The sequence below is a fragment of the Stenella coeruleoalba genome, assembly GCF_951394435.1.
Source record: "Stenella coeruleoalba genome assembly, chromosome: 7".
Classification (NCBI taxonomy): Eukaryota; Metazoa; Chordata; class Mammalia; order Artiodactyla; family Delphinidae; genus Stenella; species Stenella coeruleoalba.
In genome coordinates this window covers 105611365-105630980 of record NC_137153.1, presented here as the reverse complement: position 1 = coordinate 105630980, position 19616 = coordinate 105611365, and the positions used below count along the sequence as shown (strand labels likewise).

Sequence of the window (19616 nt, the reverse complement as noted above, 5' to 3'; positions counted from 1 at the left end):
TCCCTCCTCTCCACCTTCTCTGTACACTTCCACATTTGTTCTCCTTACCTTGGTATTTTCTCCTTTTTTAATCTCTGGGTCTTACTCCTGTTTCTCCTTTGCTTTTTCCTGATCTAGCTCTGCATTTTTTCTCTCTTTACACCCTTTGCCTCCGTCTTCCTCTCTTTTAATCTTCCTCTCTATGACACTCCTGAGTGTGTCTCTCTAACTCTCTCTGTCTCTCTCTCTCTCTCTCTCTCTCTCTCTCTCTCTGTGTGTATCTGTCCACTTGTCAGTTCATCCATCCTTCCATCTATCCATCCATCCACTTTCTTCTGGATGAGGGTGTTTCTGCCTCTCAGTTTCTCTTCTTTCTTTCTAGCACATTCTCTATATGTTTATCTCTTTTCTTGCGTTCACACTCTCTCAGATTGTCTCTCCCTCTGTCTTTATCTCCTTCCCTCACTTATCACTTCTTCTCAGGGTATTAATATTTTAATAGCCTTAATGTCTTTCCAGGACCCTCAACCCTTTCCATGATTCAAAAGTGGCGGATCTCCCAAGAGCTTCAGTTCAGGGACTGTTGATTCTCTTCCTCCATCTACCTGTTACCCTGACCTCAGTCTATACAAAGTTAGGAAGTGATGGATAAGTTTGCAGCTCTATTCCTCACCTATTCTTTTTTGTCCCTGTACAACAGCCCTGAGCATGAAGGATTTGGGATGGGAACCCAGAGTTGGGGGTAGGCAGGGGAGTGTCCTCTTTGGAGACACCCTTGGTAAAATTACTGATTGGTGGCGGTGGCATCCATGCCTTCTGGTGTTTTCTTTGTTTCACTTGAAAAACATTTACTTAACACAAGTTCTTAGCAGGCCTTGTGCTGGCGGCTAAAGTGGAATGACTAAATCATGAGCCTTTCACTCAAGAAGCTTACAGTCTCTTTGGGAAACCATAGAGTTGTTGATGAAGATCGGTAAGATAATAGATTTAAACAGTGGACTCAAAGGGAAAAGGAATTAATTCTGCTTGGGGGAAGTAGAGAAGGTTTCACAAAGGAGGTCACAGTAAGCTTGGTGGAGGTAAGGACTTTGTCCAATGTCACTACTGCATCCCTAGTACCTAGAATGGTGCCTGGCACATAGTAAACACTCAATAAACATTTGTAATATATGAATGAATGAATGAATTTGAATATGAACTTGAATAATTTTTAAGAATTCTTAGGATTTTGCGGGGGAGAAAATTTGGAGATGAGCATGCCAGGCAGTAAAGCATGGTTAAGGATTCAGAAAGGTAAAGGTACATACTGTCCGCAGATCCCCTCTTCAGGGCTGACCCACCCATCCTCCAGAATGTGGCTGAGGCTCACAGCTCTGTCCCTCACTGGGCACTGCCTTCAGCCACGAGGAACTGCCTCTCCCAAGGATACCCCCTTCCAGATGGCAGCCATACCAATGACTGGCTGGCATGGTGTTGCAGAGGCCTGGATCCCTTGCCTCCATTCAAGGTGTCCCTAAAGGGCCATCCAAGCTCCAGAGCTCCCCTCAGGACCAGCTGAGGCTTCAGATCTAAATGGCATCAGCCACATGGCAGGACAGCCTCTCCCCTGCCCAGTCCTGCCTTGCTTACTTCCTACAAGTATATCCCAAGAGGGCTCCTTGATAAACCTCGTATGTGCAATGCTCTGTTTCAGAGTCTGTTTGCAGTGAACCTGACCTAAGTTTGTGTGTTTAGGGAATGAGAAGAGACCTGGGGGTATCAAATGGAGACTCTGAGGACAAGGTGAAATGTAGCCAGGCGAGTAGGCAGGAACCAGATTATGAAGGACCTTGAATGTCGATGAAACTAATTTAGATTTTCTTCTATAAGTAATGGAGAGCTATTGATCCATGGGGTATCTAATTAGAGTGGGGGCTTACTAAGTTCACTGGCAGTCAGTATGAAAGATGGGATAGAAGGGGATAAGGCTGGAGTCAGGGAATAAGCTAGGAGACTGAAACCTGGAGCTCCAAGCCTGAGGAGAGAAAGGATGGGGGAAGGGATGAAGGATGGTCCAGAGACATCAGCAATAATGCTCACTGGTCTCCTCTTACGACATGTACATGTACCAGCATCTCTCTTCTTTCAAAATTCCAGATTCCATGAGGCATACAACATGGAAGAATATAGTGCCTCTTTTTACTGCCTGTAGTGTCCCTTTAATAATATCTCCTGCAAGTGTAGGCATCATAAATAATCCAGTGCTAGGATATTCCTTATTTGGGGTCCTTTTTCCAGAATCTTCCATTTGTATCTCTTATGTAATAGAATTTTGGCAGATCCATGGACTGTGGTAGCTAGTCTAGTCTTGTCTCTTGTGAACCTCATTTGGGAGGAGTCATGCATTTGCCTAGAGTCTTATCACCTTTACAACAGCTGATGCTACCATTATTGATGGTGTGATTAGTATGCAATGGTCTGAAAAATAAAGTTCTAGGGTACGAGGATCAGGCAGTTCTGTGTTTGTATCTTGGCTCTGCTGTTTATAGGCTGTGTAATAATTTGTTGGAAGCCCCATACCTCCCATAGCTTCAATTTATATACACAATGTTGGAATAATAGGAATTTTGCAGAGTTGCAGAGTTGTTATGGGGAGGTCTGGACTCTGTAGAAACATGTATAATGCAAGTTAAGAGTTGTGTAGTGGGAAGAACTTTCTCTTTGGACTCAGATGGAGCTTGGCATGGACTTTAGTTCTGCCACAGTACAGGCTTGGTGACCTTACTTCACCTTTCTTTTTTGTCTTTTTTTTTTAAATGACGTATAGTTGATTTACAATATTGTGTTAGTTTCAGGTGTACGACAAAGTGATTCAATTATATACATCTTTTTTCAGATTCTTGTCCATTGTAGGTTATTACAAGTTATTGAATATAGTTTCCTGTGCTCTACAGTAAATCCTTGTTGTTAATCTACTTTATATATAGTAGTGTGTATCTGTTAATCCCATTCTGCTAATTTATCCCTCCCTCCCTTTCCCCTTTGGTAACCGTAAGTTTGTTTTCCATGTCTGTGAGTCTGTTTCTGTTTTGTGAATAAGTTCATTTGTATTTTTTTTAGATTCCACTTGTAAGTGATATCATATAATATTTGTCTTTCTCTGTCTGACTTGCTTCACTTAGTATGATAATCTCTAGGTCCATCCGTGTTGCTGCAAATGGCACTATTTCGTTCCTTTTTATGGCTGAGTAATATTCCATTGCATACATGTACCACCCCTTCTTTATCCATTCCTCTGTTGATGGACACTTAGGTTGCTTCCATGTCTTGGCTTTGTAAATGATACTTCACCTTTCTGAGCCACAGTTCACTTATCGGTAAAATGGAAATCTCATGCCTACTTTCCAAAATTATGAGGATTAATGAAATAAAGGGTACCAAGTTCCAAATATATTCCTCTTTATCAAAACTAGACAACCATCGGAAATTCCACGGCGGTCCAGTTGTTAGGACTCGGCACTTTCACTGCTGGGGCTGGGGTTCGGTCCCTGGTCAAGGAACTAAGATCCCACAGGCCGTGAGGTGCAGCCAAAAAAAATACAACAACAAAAACCTAGACTATCGTCATGTCACGTGATGATACATCTATTGAATTTCTTTCTTTTTGTTTTTCTTTACTTCTTATTTTTTAAATATGTATTTCATTTTCTTCGTTGTAAGTATAATAAATGATGATCTCGAAAGTAATAAATGCACATTAAAATTATTTTTAACCCAATGATACAGATGTCTCTGGAATTTAACCATCTCCTTTCTCTCCAAGGGAAGAAGCCATGCTGTCCACATACTTTGAAACCATCAATGACCTGCTGTCCTCCTTCGGGCCCGTCCGTGACTGCTCTCGGAACAATGGGGGCTGTACTCGAAACTTCAAGTGTGTGTCTGACCGCCAGGTGGACTCCTCAGGATGTGTGGTAAGTGCCATTGGCCTATGAACGTGGTGCTGGCCCAGGTGCCAAGGCTACATGCTGGCGGCCCCTCCCTGTGAGGGGCAGCTGGTCAAGGAAGATCATGCTACTCCTAGCACCTACCTCTGTGGCCTTCAACACACCAGGCTGCCTTGGTTTCCTCATCTGCAAAGCGGGATAATGAAACTTACCTCCTGGAAGTGTTGGAGGAATGAAATGAGATATTAGAGCAATAGTACCCAATAGGTAGGTCCTTGAGAGCTCCTGGCCTCTGGTTCACCAACACCCCAGGCCTTGCGCCTGCCCTGCCCCGCCCCACCGGTACGAGATCCGCCAATCTGCTGCAAGCTCTTCATTGGATTAAGGGTCTGAGGGTGTGGTCACTCTCAATCCCCAGGTAGAACAATGAACACCTTTGAAGGAGTTCTGTTTACACATCTCCAGAAACACCTCTGGATAGGATCATGTATAAAGGTGCTCAGGATGGAAATGAGCTGGGGCCTCAGCCCTCCCCAGTGTATTCACACTGGGGTTTAGCCTTCCAGGAAGCTTACAGTCCAGTTGAGAGGGAGGTAGGGCCTGCCTTATTTCTGTGCACTCAGTGGGGAACATGTCACCTGTGCAGAAGAGAAGTTTCAGCTGAGACCTAAGGTTTGTAGAAGGCTTCCTGGAGAAGTTGGTGTCTTAACTGTCTTCAAAAGATGGGTCAACGTACATTAGGAGAAGAGTGGGGATGGCCAAGGCAAAGCCATGGAGCAGGGCTGGTGGCCTTGTTTGCCTGGAGCTTTAATATCAAATGTGGGATAAGGACACAGAAGAAGACATGTGAGGATCATTGTTGCTTATAGAAGAGGGTCCTTAACTGGGTGATTTGTTTTATAGGAATGACCAAGGGTGCTTGTTTAAAATGCACATTCCAGGTTCCACACTAGAAATTTTGATTCTAGAGACGGGTTTCTGTCCCAGGAATCTGAATTTGTAACAATGTAGTGAGTGTGTATATGTGTGAGACATGGGAGTGTGTTGGAAGCACACTTGGGAAACATTGTCCTGCAAGCTGAACACCTTAGCCGGGTATTCAGTGCCTTCTTGATCTGGCCCCTTTCCAGCCTCGCCATCACTTTACTTCATTCTCCACTAGAGCCAAATGGAGCTAATTAGTTGTTGTTCCTGAATATACTTGCCACCAGTGGGAAGCAGAGTGACTTTCCAAGGTCTCACCACAAGGTGGCAGGATGGAGGCCCAAGAACATGTCTCCAATACTCTCAGTGTTAGAGCCACTTTGGGCTGCTTTCCTGAGGAGCTGAGAAGAGACAGCAGCAGAGAACCTTGGGAAGAAGGCTGGTCTGAGTGAAGTGGGCTTACGCCCTGACTTGGTCATTGGCGAGCTTTAAAATCTGTTTTGACCTCATTAGCCTCAGTTTCTTAATCTTTCAAAGAGAGCAATAGCTCTTGAACTCACAGGTTTTCTGAAAAACCAAAGAATGTAACTGGAAATTATTTGAGATTTACCCAGTGCCATTTGTGTGTGATGTGATGAAAGCCACAGCTGCTGATGTATTTATGTAGGCGATATGATATGATATTTGGGGCCGCAAAAATTCAAGAGCACCGTGTATTTAATTTCCTATAGTGCTTCTACAACTGAATTTTATTTATTTTCTGCTCCATCCATTGGCAGTGGAAACGTAATTCTAGTCAGTTTAGGTGTGCTGCCTCCTACCACTTCCTGAATGTCTAAGTTCAAGGGGACTGAGGTACTTGTAAGGCACGGGAGTGAGGGGATGCCTGATGCTGGACCATAACCTCTCAACTCTAGTACCTGCTGTCTCATCTGGCCCTTGTCCTTCCTTTCTGGCATAAGCCAGGACCTCCCTGTTCCTGCTGTCTCATCTGGCCTTGTCCTTCCTTTCTGGCATAAGCCAGGACCTCCCTGTTCCACCTGATTTATAGGTGCATGGTCCATCCTGGCATCTGCTGCCGGTTCTCTTCATCCCCACCACTTGTCATTTGAGGCCATCTGGTCTTAACCATTAGATAGCTTACCCACCCTATTGAGGAAATGAGGAACGTCCAGCAGCTCTTCTACACAACCCTCAGGACATGAGGGTCTGAGGGGAGCTGGCCGAAGCCCTCTTGATCCAGACAGAGCGTGAAGGCATTTGTAGATGGAGGCTTTCGTGGCAGAGCCCTCGACCACATTTACTATCCACTGGACACTATCTGGCAGGTGAGACACAGACCCCCCTTTGCCTTCAGAGCCTTCAAACCCACCTGATTTTCTGCAGCCCTCGTCCTTTCCAACCACCCATGTCATTAGCCTGGTGGGAATAGAGACAGGGTCTCTTTAAGAAGGTCGTCTTGCTTGACTTCCAACATTGCTCTCTTCCCCCCAGATCAAGTAGTCTTTATGGGTGGGAGGGAAGCCACTTCTCTAACAGATCACAGATTCTCCCTATTATTACTATTATCATTATTCCTTCTAATTAGACCTCAACTTCTGAAACCCAAAATTAAAAAAAAAAAAGTTTCCTTCTCTTGCTTGGTGTTCTGATTCTGCTGTGCTAACCTGCTCCTGGGATAATGGGTCCTCAGGCATGCAGCTGCCCAAATTGGGGAGGGTCATAGGATGTGTGGTAGGCAGAATAATGGACCCCCAAGGATGTCCACATTCTACCGCCTAGAACCTGTGAATATGTTACTTTCCATGACAAAGGAGAATTCAATTCACATGTGGATTTAGATGCTAATAAGCTGAATTTTGAAGAGAAAGATTATCTTGAGTTATCAGGGATGAGCCCAACGCAACCAAAGTCCTTAAATATGGAAGAGGGAGGCAGCAGAGGCATTCAGAGCTATGCCGCATTGCTGGCTTTGAAGACGGAGGAAGGGGGTTATAAGTTAAGGAAAGTCTATAAAAGTTGAATGAGGCAAGGAAATGGATTCCCTCCCCCCCAACTAGAGCCTCTAGAAAAGGGATGTAGCCTTGTTGAGACTTTGAATTTAGCACACTAGGCTTTTTTTTACTTCTAACCTGTAGCACTGCAAGATAAATTTGTGTTTCTTAAACTGCCACGTTCATGGTAATTTGTTACAAGAGCAGTAGAACACTAATGCAGGTGAGCACTAATATGGGAAGGGAGGTTGATCCTGGAGATAATATATAAAAAATTATCCTGTTATTTTGATTTTTAATTATTTGCAGGGAGACCCTCACCTCTTGACCAGGGATAGAGAAAGTAAAAGTGAATGAAGTATCAAAAGAGGGAGGGAGGGAGTCTTGTGTTCCCCTTCAATGTGCTGAAGGGTAAAAAAAAAAAGTTATCTATCAGAAGTGGTCTAAATGTGACAAACATAATGATGTCAGCAACGCACAGCTTGAAAAGTCAGCTATGGTTCCATTTATTCTGTGTGGCCGTATAAACATTGCAAAATTCTAATCAAGATAGAGGGCAAAACCAAAGAAAACCGTAAGCACTTAATCATGATGATACCCTGTAGAGGATGTGCCCACCGTCTCTGAGTAGCTGCTGCCCCCTGAAGCATTTCACTGCCGCTGTTCCCTTGTGTTATCCTGGTTTTCCCAGCTCCAGAAGGAAACTTTTATTGGACTCAACCCCAGACAATCTGGTGATCAAAACGTATCCTCCTTAGCCCCTTTAGAAATGTCAATTCACAGCTCACCGTCAGTGTTCCAATTTTCTGTTATTGTGTAATAAACCTGATTTGCGGCAACAGGGATGGACCTAGAAATTATCATGCTGAGTGAAGTAGGTCAGACAGAGAAAGACAAATATCATATGGTATTATCTATATGTGGAATCTAAAGAAATGATACAAATGAACTTATTTACAAAACAGAAACAGACTCACAGACTTAGAAAACAAATTTATGGTTACCAGAGGGGAAAGGTGGGGCAGGGGAGGGATAAATTAAGAGTTTGGGATTAACATATACACACCACTATATATAAAATAGATGATCAACAAGGATCTACTGTATAACACAGGGAACTCTACTCAATATTCTGTAATAAACTAAATGGGGAAAAAAATCTGGAAAAAAATATCATATATATGTCATATATATTGTATATATGACATATATATCATATATATGTCATATATATCATATATGTCATATATATGGATATCACTTTGCTGTACACCTGAAAATCACACGCTGTAAATCAAATATACTCTGATATAACATAAAAATTAAAAAGAGAAGTTCTATTGAACAGTGGTTATCTAGAACACAGTTTATAGTTCTCATTTTTAAAAAATATGGCTGTATGAAGATCATACCTGATTTTTAGAGAATGTTAGTAATTTGAAAAATTAATTACATTAAGAAAAGAATGAGTTAAAAAAAAACAAAACTCTGGCTTAAAACAACTAGTTTGTTTTGCTCACAGTGTTGTGGGTCAGGAATATGCAAAGGGCTCAGCTGGGTGATTTGTCTCTGGTCCGTGGCAGGTAGTTTATCTGTAGCTGGAGGCTTTGCTTTCCAGAGGACCCCTTCACTTACATGCCTGGTTCTGGGGCTGGCGTGGCTTACACTTGATCCTGGCTCTGTTAGACCTCAGCTGGGTCCATCTCTAGAGCACTTGCCCATGGTGTCTCCATTTGGCTTGGGCTTCTCATGCCGTGGAGGCTGGATTTGCAATGGAAATATCCCAAGATCAAGTGCTCCAAGAGCCTAGGCAGAAGCTGTACATCTTCTTAGCACCTAGCCTCGGAAGTTCCAGGACATCATTTCTACCACAATCTATTGGTCAAACAGGTCATTGATTTCAGCTCAGATTCAAGGGAAATGAACTGGACTTCACTTGTCCATGAGAGGAGTAGCCATCTTTAATCTACCCATTTTCCTGCAGCTTGGACTCACAGACCAGGAAGGGACCCTGGAGATCTTATAACCAAGCCAGCACCTCTCCCACTATACAGACAGGAAAACAAACGGCTAGAAAGATGCAGGAGTCGCTCAAGTTCATGTAGGGAAGCAGTAATAGAATCAAGATATGATCACAAAACTCCTTCCATGCAGTTGTACCTTCCTAGGTCATGGTCTTTTAGCATCATCGTTGCCACTGTAGCAGTCCAAATATTGACTTGGCAACACTGTATCCAGCACTGTGAATGTAACAGAGGATACAAGAACAACAGCCCTGCCTTGTTTCATAAGCTAGTTCAGAAGGCAAGATGGACTTCAGCAGGGCTGCAGCGTGACCTTCACGCTGCAGCATGACCTTCACGTGAACAGGTCACTTTGTATCTCTGCACAAGAATATCCATCAGGGCTGACATGAGCACCAGAGGGAAGGGAGGGGATGTGGGAGAGAACCAACACTCATTGAGCACCTACTGTGTGCCATTTCACTTATGTTCATGGCAGTTCAGTGCTTATAACCACCCCCTAGATGGGTATTATTGTATCCATTTTACAAAAGAGAAAAACTAGTACTATAAGAGCAACCATCCTCACAGTGACTGTGTGCCAGACATGATTCTAAGTGATTTGCTTATTTTAACCAATTTAATTCTCACAGTCATCCTATGAGCTAGGTTTTATGATTATCTCCACTTTACACATGAGAAAAATGAAACTGTCTGGTTGGGAACGGGAGTATGGGGAAGAGCACAAAGGAGTGTGGGAAAAAAGGGCAGTGCTAGGAGCCTTCATAGAAATTTAGGACTGAAAGAGGTACAGAGATTTATACACTTGCTGGACCCTATAGAGTGATGGTGTCTTTTAGGAGGTGTGTCTAATGTCAGTTTCCAGCCCTGCCTCTGAATTCCAGACCAATCCCACTCTACCCCACTCCCTGCAAGTCACCCAATCACGTTCCCACTTCCTCTTCTCCCTCTTTTTTTTTTTTTTTTTTCCCCACTTTGACCTAAAAAGCCATCTGGCCTCCCAGGTATTAGGAAGGACCAGAAGACCCCTGATTGCCCTTGAAATGCTGAGAGGCAACAAAAAAAATGCTGCCTTTTAAAAAGCCAAGATGAGTAAAGTTACAAATTTTCATTTAGTACAGGCCAGGCCCCTCTTGGCACCACCAGGGAAGCAAAGACTGACATCTGGTTCAGTTAGGGAGAGGGAGGCTGCTTCTTTCTATTCCTCATGTTTTCCCCTTTCAGTGACTCAACTGGACTGTAATGAAAGGAAACAAAACTCAAGAAGAGCGGGGAGCACAAGTGATGGGAATCAGAAGAGTGAGAAATCACTCTGAAACACAGCCCAGGCCCTGCTGACTGGGAAGCCCACCCCAGGGTGCCTAGCTTCCTGCCCTTCTGTACGGGCAGAGCAGGGCTGAGCCTTGGTGGGGTCTGGGCCCTGCCAAGTGGGTCTTCCTCCCCAGAAATGGACTCTCCGTCCCTGCAGGTCAGCGACAAGGGGGTGTGATGGATTCATGGTACAAGCAGGATAGGTTTTGCCAGGGTCCAAAATAGGAGGAATGACACTTGTCACATTTTTCTTATTAAACGTCTTCATAAACATGCAGTCAAGAGGCAAAGCATCTTTATGCAGACTCTTTCAGAGATGCTTGGTTTGGGAAGCAGGATTTAAAGGGTGAAGCATTTTTTTGTGGTACGCGGGCCTCTCACTGTTGTGGCCTCTCCCGCTGCGGAGCACAGGCTCTGGACGCGCAGGCCCAGCGACCATGGCTCACGGGCCCAGACACTCCGCGGCATGTGGGATCTTCCCGGACCGGGGCACGAGCCCGCATCCCCTGCATCGGCAGGCGGACTTTCAACCACTGCACCACCAGGGAAGCCCTGAAGCATCTTTTATATGGTATCCTCATCAAAGTGCCTTCTGCTCAAACAGGTCCATAGACAGATAATTGTCTTTTCTTTTTTTTGTTTGACAAATCATTTTATTATTGTTTGTCTCAAAAATATACACTGCCCAGAAAGTACCACATGCGTATATGGTGTGGTGCGTGTAAAGAACCTCTTCCTTAATGGCTTCAAGGAGATACTTGCCTTTTTTTTAATCAGTTTTATTAGTTATCTGTTTTATACATATTAGTGTATACATGTCAATCCCACTCTCCCAATTCAACCCACCACAACCGTCTCCCACCGCTTTCCCCCCTTTGTGTCCATACGTTTGTTCTCTACATCTGTGTCTCTATTTCTCCCTTGCAAACTGGTTCATCTGTAACATTTTTCTAGATTCCACATATATTTATTAATATATGATTTGTTTTTCTCTTTCTGACTTACTTCACTCTGCATGACAGTCTCTAGGTCCATCCACATCTCTACAAATGACCCAATTTGGTTCCTTTTTATGGCTGAGTAATATTCTGTTGTATATATACCACATCTTCTTTATCCAGACAGAGAATTTTCTATATGCACCTCTATCAGTAATACTAGTACTGATGGCATTAATTAATAAGGAAATCATTGCTATCAAATATATCAATGATAGTCTCACTGACGGAGATGCCTCTAGAGAGTGTCTGAGTGCTGATTACAGACCAGGCCCTGGGATAAGTGCTTAAAATGCATCATCACAGTGAATCCTCATAGCTGCCTGATGAGATGGGCATGATTACTGCTCCTGTCTTGTCCGTGGGAAAAGGGATTCAGGAAGCATGAGAAATGTGACCAGAGCATAAATTCAAACCCAGGTCTATCTAAATCCAGAGCTACTCTCTTACCTCATCAGATGCCATTTCCAGAGGCTGAGGATAGTTCCCCAAGGATAAAGCAAACGTCCCCATGTCAGGGAGCATACAAGGAGGGGACACTTCCTTCTCCCCACGCTCCATCAATGTCCAGGGTTCCTTCTTCCTCGTATGTATCCAGGAGATCTGGAGGAAGAATAAGGGAGTGAGTATTGGAAAAAGGGAGAGGCAGTGAAGGAAGTTTCCAAAGAAGGAAATTGGAGCCATGCCTCTTGACTCAGTGCCCGTACACAAGGCTCAGACTTGGGGAGGTGAAAAGGAAGGGTGTTCTCTTTCAGTTGGGAGCTGTGCCTTTGCATCTTTTCTTTGTGAACTTCAGATAAAGCCCTCCTCCCTTCTGCGTATGGGGATGAGGGGGATGCGGTTTGGGGTTTCCAAGATTATAATGTGTGGCATTCTCTTAAAGCCTGTGCACCCTTTTATGACATTAAACATTATTCCTCCCATGACATTTGATGCTGTCTCTATTTTTTCCCCCTCATTTTATTTATTTGGAACCCAGATTTGCTGGGTCTGATGGTATTTCTGGTAAGCTGGTTTTATTGTGTGGAAGTCATTATCTGTTAAAGTCAAGGAACAGCTCCCCCCCCCCTTCCAAGGTGATGGGTTTTACCCTTTGCTTCCCAGAAGCATGGTATGGAGGAAAAGAGCCCCAAATTGGAGGCAGGGGATAGAAGCTTCAGTCCTGGTTCTGCCACCTGTTGGCTGCAAGCTGGAATAAATCCCTTCAGGAAGGCGGTGGCCATCTGTGTGGACCGCATGCTGGACCCAGAGAGGAAGCTTGGGACCAGCCTGGGGAGGGCCGGAGGAATTGCTAAGGGCCCTGAAATCTCATGACATATGTTCCCAGAGGGCAGTGATTCTAGCATTGGAAAGATCTGAGGGCAGGGACAGACAGCATGGGGTGGAGGCCAGGGCTTAACTCATTGGCTGGTGGGGAAAACAAACACAGAGAGAGGGATGCTTGGGGGGGGGGCGCATCTCCATCCCTTTGCTTCCCTTTTGTAAGCATCTCTGGAGTCATCATTGACATTTTAATTGTGTTTCATGCACCTGCATCAAACACCTTTTCACCTTAGGAAGGTACTACGAGAGAGAATGTATTTCCTCCATCACCTCTGCCTTCAGGAGGTCACAGTTTCTGGCATCAGAGAAACCTGGGCCCAAAACTCGCTCTGTCACTCACTAGCCGTGTGACCTTGGGACAGATTACTTAAGGCCTCTGAGTCTTGGGTTCCTGCTGAGTAAAATGGGATAATAATACCTGGCAAAGCTGAGATAATGCATACACAGTGGGCCAGCACCTGGCTCTAAGTAGGCGTGAAGCATCATCACTATTATTATTATCATCTGATGTCTCACGTAGGGATGATGAGGATGGTGGTGGCAGGGATGATGAGAGCTCAAATTGTCTGAGTGCTCGCTGTGTCCAGAGCCCCTGACATGGTCTCCTTCTTGTCCCTTTCCTTATAGGTGGGAAAACTGAGGCAGGGAGAACATAAATGACTCAGGTTCACACAGCTCTTAAATTCTAGAGCAGACGATTTCAGCCACGCATGCTGATGCCGGAACTCTCATCCTTAACCGAGGCAGATTCTTCATAAACATCATTTGTAGTGGTTACCTGATTTCTGTGGACAGGAATATTCCATCATTTATTTTTGTCTTATTGTTGGACATTTTGAGTGTTCCAACTTTATTATAAACAATGTGCTCTGAGCATCTTTGGGCAGAAGGCTCCTTCTGTGTTTTATTTTTTTCTAGAAGTCTGTAAGGACGGTTTCAGATTGCATTCTTGCTCCATGATTTTGGTGAAGGTATGGGATGGATTAAAATAAAAAGGAGGAGCTGTCTCTGGTTTTCTAACCTTTTCCTCTTTGGGGTGCTGGTTTTTGTTCTGTATCCAACTCAAGAGTGTTGGGCCGAATGGGCCCTTGAAGAAAGGAGTGATAGAATAAAAGTAATACGTTAGGAAGTAGAGCCTGGTGAATTGTGCAAAAATGCATGTGGAAGAGAGTCCCAAAGCAGAGGAATGGTGCAGACAAGAGTAAATGAGGCAGCAGGGCTGTCATCTGGTTGAGGACATGAGGGGGCTCAGAGGCAGTGACTGCAAAGTTCTTAGTGGCCATGCTGAGTGCTTGTGAGGAAGGATTACATAGCTGTTGGAATGCTGATAATTAGACAGCTTTTTCTTAGCTCTGAAATGGGAACCTTTAATAATTGTGTTTGTCTTAATTATAGTAATAGAATTTTAGCATTTATAAGGTATTTTACCCCATCCAGTTTTCAATCTTCTTTTTATTATTTTTTAGTTTTCTTTTAAGTAACTCATGCTTATTGTAAAATCAAATAAAACCAATTCAAACACTGATGAAATGTATAAAGAAAAAAAACAAAACAAGGTCCTCTTTATCACTTACTTTAGAGATAACTGTGCCACACTTTGGTCTATATATATATCTTCCTATACATTTTCCCCCATGCATATGCAAAAATAAATAAGAATTTATACGTGTAAGTTTTTAAATGGAAGCGTAAAAAGTATACAGTCGTGTCCTTTTGGGGTAACTTTATATGTCAGAACTGCATGTATTTACATATGCTTTTCAAAGAGCATTTCCCTTTCTTCTTTTTAAACTGGCTCCCTAACTTGGTCTTAACCGTACGTAAACCCTTTTCCTTATGTCAAAAATTAATATGAGCAGGCTTCCCTGGTGGCGCAGTGGTTGAGAGTCTGCCTGCCGATGCAGGGGACACGGGTTCGTGCCCCGGTCCGGGAAGATCCCACATGCCGCGGAGCAGCTGGGCCTGTGAGCCATGGCCGCTGAGCCTGCGCATCTGAAACCTGTGCTCCGCAACAGGAGAGGCCACAGCAGTGAGAGGCCTGTGTACCACACACAAAAAATGAGCAAACTGAGGCCAGAACACATAAGAGCAATGCTTGTCTTGAACCCAGGTGTCCTGAATTCCAATCTAGGACCCTCTCTCTTCCACACATGTAGTATCCTTCTTTTATTTTTTATCATCATTCTTTTATCTTGTATCATGGGTCTTGGGATAAGTGGATGAGAAATGATGTCATCATCATTATTGTTGTTAATTTGAAAAGTTATTTTTGTTTTCCTGTATTCTCCAGCTTCTTCCTGAACCCTGCCTTCATAAGTCTTCCCCCACCAGCCCAGATACTCTTAGAGACCATAAAAGTTGTCCAGGGATGGCAAACGGTTTGGAGCACAGGAAAAAGAATAACTGGACTCCTGCCACCAGCCACGATCATGAAAGCTTTTAGTCTTGAGGGAGCAAACAGTGAGAATGTTTCATAAAACAATCATTAGCCTTTCTACTCACTGAGAAAATAGCACCCGGATAGAGTTATATATGTTTCTTGGGAAGTGGGCTAGTTAATCAGAATTCCAGTCCAGAGGAAAGAGCAGACTTGGCTGTGATACAGACGTGGGTTCAAATCACATCCCTTTCACTGGGAAGTTGGGTGACTTGGGGCAAATTGCCGAATGTATCTGAGCCTTCGTTATCTTGTCTGTCCATAAACTAGGAATGGCCCTTGTGCCTTATAATGTTGTTGGCTGAGCCCAGTTTGAATAGCTGGGTACCAGCCAGACACAGTGATGTAACCTCACTTGCCAGGGCCAGTACCAATTGGATAGAGAGGAGCTTGGTGAGCTAGGGACCTGGGATCCTCTTCTGGCTTCCACTGCGTGAAGAACTTTTTTTCAACATCGTTGGAAGGAAAGGTGATTTCAGGAGCCCACTGTCCTGGGGATGGTGTAGACCTAGGTTGTAACATGATCCTCTGTCTCAACGTGGCTCTACTTACTGTGCGTTCTTAGCTAAACCCCTTATGCTTTCTACAAACTCAGAGACTTTAACCTGATTCTCTCTGGGGCTCTTTCCTTCCCTGCAACGGTCTGTAAATCAAAGCTGTGCTTGCGTCCCTAGAGGAAACAACCGAAAGATCAGCCTATGCAACAGCCACTGGGACTTGTACCTTTCCCCACCCTCCCTTGGAGAGTTGTTCTTTTGTACACAGTAAACCTTAGGGAGAAGATGGGGTCCTCCACAGGGTGGAATTTCAGGCAGGAGTGTTGTAGCCAACCTCCATGATTCTGGTGTTGCCTCGTTTAGATAATGAGGCATCTCAATTAAAAACTTATTTGTTTCAATTATAAAATTATATGCACATATTAAGAATGTTTAGAATACAGAGGGAGGAAAATGAAGAAAAATATCACCCATAGTTATACCACCTCCAATAATCACCATTAACATTTCAATATTGCCTTTTAGTAGCTTTTCTACATGATAGAAATTTTAGCATAATAGAAAGTTTTGCATAACTGAAAATTTTGCATAATATAATTTAGCAATTTTATTATGAAATATAATAGAAATGTGGAAAAATGAGTAGAACATTCCATGCCGTTTCATCAGTAGTAATTAAGTAATACCCATCTACCCATCACCCAGGTCAAGAATTAGAATATCGCCTGCATTCCACAAGCCCTCCCCTAACACACCCACTGTTTCTCTATTTCCCGTTTTAGCTCCTCTTCCCCTCTAGACCTTCATGCTAATCAGGCCCTTTATATTTTCTTTATAGTTTTCACACCTGTGTATACATAGAACAATTTATTTTATTCTTCTGATTGTTGGTGGTGGATGACCTAGCATCCAACACACCTCATTAAGCTAGGTAAAACTGATCTTCTTCTTTGGTTGAGGCCAGAATTGGCTATCAGCTGGTTCACAGTTGTATTCAAACTTGAGCTGCATTTACAATGTAACCTCCAAGTACCTACTATATGTAGGACACTCCGTTAGGCTCCAAAGTTACAGCAATGAACTGTGTCTTGGCAGCAAAAAGCTCACCATCTGTTTACCTGGCTAAAAATCGATGCTCTGGTCCTACCATCATGAATCACACGTGGATGCTTCCTTACGGCCCAAACACGCAATATACGTTCTCCTAATGATTCCCTCTACTGTAGACTCTGGCCTAGGCTGTTGCTTCCTGTCCTTTGAATCTTTGGCACCCATATGAACATATTAGTTTTCTTTTTTCCAGCTGGTCCGAAACCTTGCAGGCTTTTCCTAGGGCATACTTTAAAATGTTACATCCTGGGTTCATCCTGGGTGAGAGGAAAAGACTTTAGGCAGGGGATGGGGTTAGAGAGAGAAAAAGAACAAATGTCTCTGAAGCTGCTTGTAAGTGTAACTTTAGATCTTGGAATCCTCACAGCACCCCAGCCAAATGCTAGCACCATCCCCATGCTGAGAGTGTGGAAGCCAGCTCAGGAAAAGAGGTGGCGTACCCAGTGTCCCTCAGATGGGCATGGGTGGCATTGGGATCAGAACCTGAATCTGAGGGGCTCTGGTAACCTTGATGGAAAAGTTGAGAGCACTGGTGGGCGGATGGGCTTCCTGGAGCACAGATCCGTGTTGCCGTAGTTGATGACTATTGGACAACGAAATGTCAGTGTTCTCACCTGCACAGCTCTGCACTACAACGTGGGATGAGGGGATAGTTCAGTGGGATTGGACTGGTGTGTGCTTAGCCCAGGGTCTGGGTGATATTTCGTACTCAGTAAATAGTAGCTAGAGGACAGAGTCAGACAGACCATTGGGGAGGTTGTGAAGTTAAAGTCGTGAGGATGCTGCCGTGGGGCTTAGTGCCCTGCTGTGGGTGTCAGGGATGTGAGAGCATCAGAGCTGATGCTTAGTTCTCAGCGCTTGTAAATTCCCATCCGCCCACCTCCATTCCCGAAACGCTGGATTGGGGAACCTCAGGGTCCAACATATATGACATCTGTCTCCATTCTGGGGTGGATTTTTTTCCTCCTTTCTCTTTTTGCTCTCTGCGACACACACAAAAAAATAAAATATGCAAACTGCCCAAAATTACACTCAACATACGCTGAAAAAATATATACCCACAGAAGCATATGTTCAATGGCTGCTACTCCCTGTGTTTCAAAGCCAACTAGCTTATAAAACCATTCTTCACGCAGAGTCCGGGTGATCAATGAGGAGGTGCAGTGTGAGGACGCAGCCTTTAGCTGCAGATTGAGTTTTTAGTTACAAAGGATGGGGAAGGGAAACCAGCCAGTGAAACCCAGCAGGTACTGAAAAGTCTGCATGTCCAGCCTGTCCTATCAAGGACCTGGCTGTGGCCCTGGGATGTCTTGCTCTTGACGAGGCATGGGGGTGGATAAGGGGATTCTTTGGAGTCAAGCCGTGTGGGTTTAAATCCTGACTCTGCCACTTACCGTGTAGTATTGGGACAGGTTGCCTTAAACCTCTTTGTTTTAGTCTTCCAGTATCGAAAAAGGGGTTATGTAATAGCACCTACCTTTCATGGTCATTGTATGAAGAAGTACAACCAAAGGGTTAAAGAAACAGACCCTGGTGCTAGATTTTCTGTCTCTGCCTCCCACTTACTGGCGATGTGACCTTGGACAAGTTAACAAACCTCACTGTGCCTCATTTTCCCTATCAAAGTGTGCATGATAATAGCTTCCACCACCGAGGAAGAGATGAGTTAATGCATGTTCACGGCTTAAAATGGGACCCGGCTCCATCCTAAGTGCTCAGATCATGTCCAAGGCCATTTTCCTCAAGTGCCCCCTTGTACACAGGTCTGAAGCAGGCATACCTTGTCAAAATGCCCTTTTGCTCTGTGCCACTCACAGAGGAAAGAGGACAGGAGGCTTCTGAAAACTAAAAGAAATCCAAGCATCTATAGTGTAAACCTGGAAAAAGCCATCTCTCTTCTCCAAGCCTGTTTCCCATTTGTGAGTGGTGAAAATAATAGTACATCCTTTTCTGAGTGGTGGTGGAGATTGGATAAGATACTCTACCCTAGCAATGTGTCTGGCATGTGGGGAGAGCATCATCAATGTCCATTTCCCTCCCTGTGCCCTGAAACCACAAAGTGCCTAAACCCAGGTGTCAGCGATGACAGCCCCGACCTTGACAAGAGGGGCTTCTTCACAGGTGGGAGGGGGGGCGTCTCGCTGTCAGCCCAGCAGGCGCAGCGTTGCGATGGTACAGACCTGAGCTCAGTGTATAAGCCTCCGCTCCACCCCACACCCGCTCACCGTGTGACCTTGGCAAGTCCTCGGACATCTCACACCTCAGGGTCCTCTCCTTCCAACTGGGATCTGAGTCTCTATCTTGCAATCCCATGAAGTTAAAACAATATAATGAATGGAAAAGTACTTTAGAAACCTTAACGCACATGTGAAAGGCAGCATAGCGTGACTTGATGTCTCAGCTCTGCCGCTTACTTGCCCTGTGGCCTTGGGACAAGTGACAAAAGTTGTCTGTGCCTCGGTTTCCTTCTCTGAAAAATAAGGAGAGTCGTGTACCTGCACCATCGGGCTGGGGTTAAGAGTAAGAATTAATATTCATAACACATTGAGAACAGTGCCTGGCACCGGTAAGCACTATTAAGTGTTAGCTATTATTATTATTAATGAGCTATACATCACTAGACAGTTACTGAATAGACATTCGTCAGGACTCCTGGCGGATTTTCTTGGGAGAGTGTTCCCTGGACTCCCTTCTGTGAGCTCTCGGTACTTCTCTGTACCATATAGAAAACCTCAAGGACTGTAAGAATGTGTGCACTTATTTCTCTCCCCATGCCCCCACCCCGCCCTTTGGAATAGATGCTCCTTGAGAGCTGGGGCTAAGGTTTTGTAGATGTGATGGCCTGGAGGACAACAGGCTTTGAATAAGCATTTGCTGGACTGAACACCCAGTCCACGCAGGGCCCTGGGGGGGCTCCAGAGTTGCAGAAGTCTTGATGACTCCCGCCGGAAGGATGCCCAGGCTGTAGGAGTGAGCTGCAAGCTATGTTCTCAAGCTCCCTCTGGAATAACCTTCTCCATGGTTCCCCAGCTCAGGTGCCACTGACTATCAGAACCTATCACCTGACCTTCCTGGGAATCCCTGTCAGCCACT

At 44.5% G+C, this 19616-nt stretch overlaps 1 protein-coding gene across 19 annotated transcripts in view; it reads left to right on the top strand.

Annotated features, from left to right (window-relative positions):
- Positions 1 to 19616, top strand: part of ASTN2 (astrotactin 2) — a 1502867-nt gene that overhangs the window by 1143575 nt on the left and 339676 nt on the right. For all 19 annotated transcript variants that reach the window (XM_079927232.1, XM_079927229.1, XM_079927230.1 and 16 more), the window contains one exon: positions 3782 to 3932. In XM_079927232.1, the coding sequence (XP_079783358.1) occupies positions 3782 to 3932 (151 nt within the window). The remainder of the gene's footprint in view (positions 1 to 3781; positions 3933 to 19616) is intronic.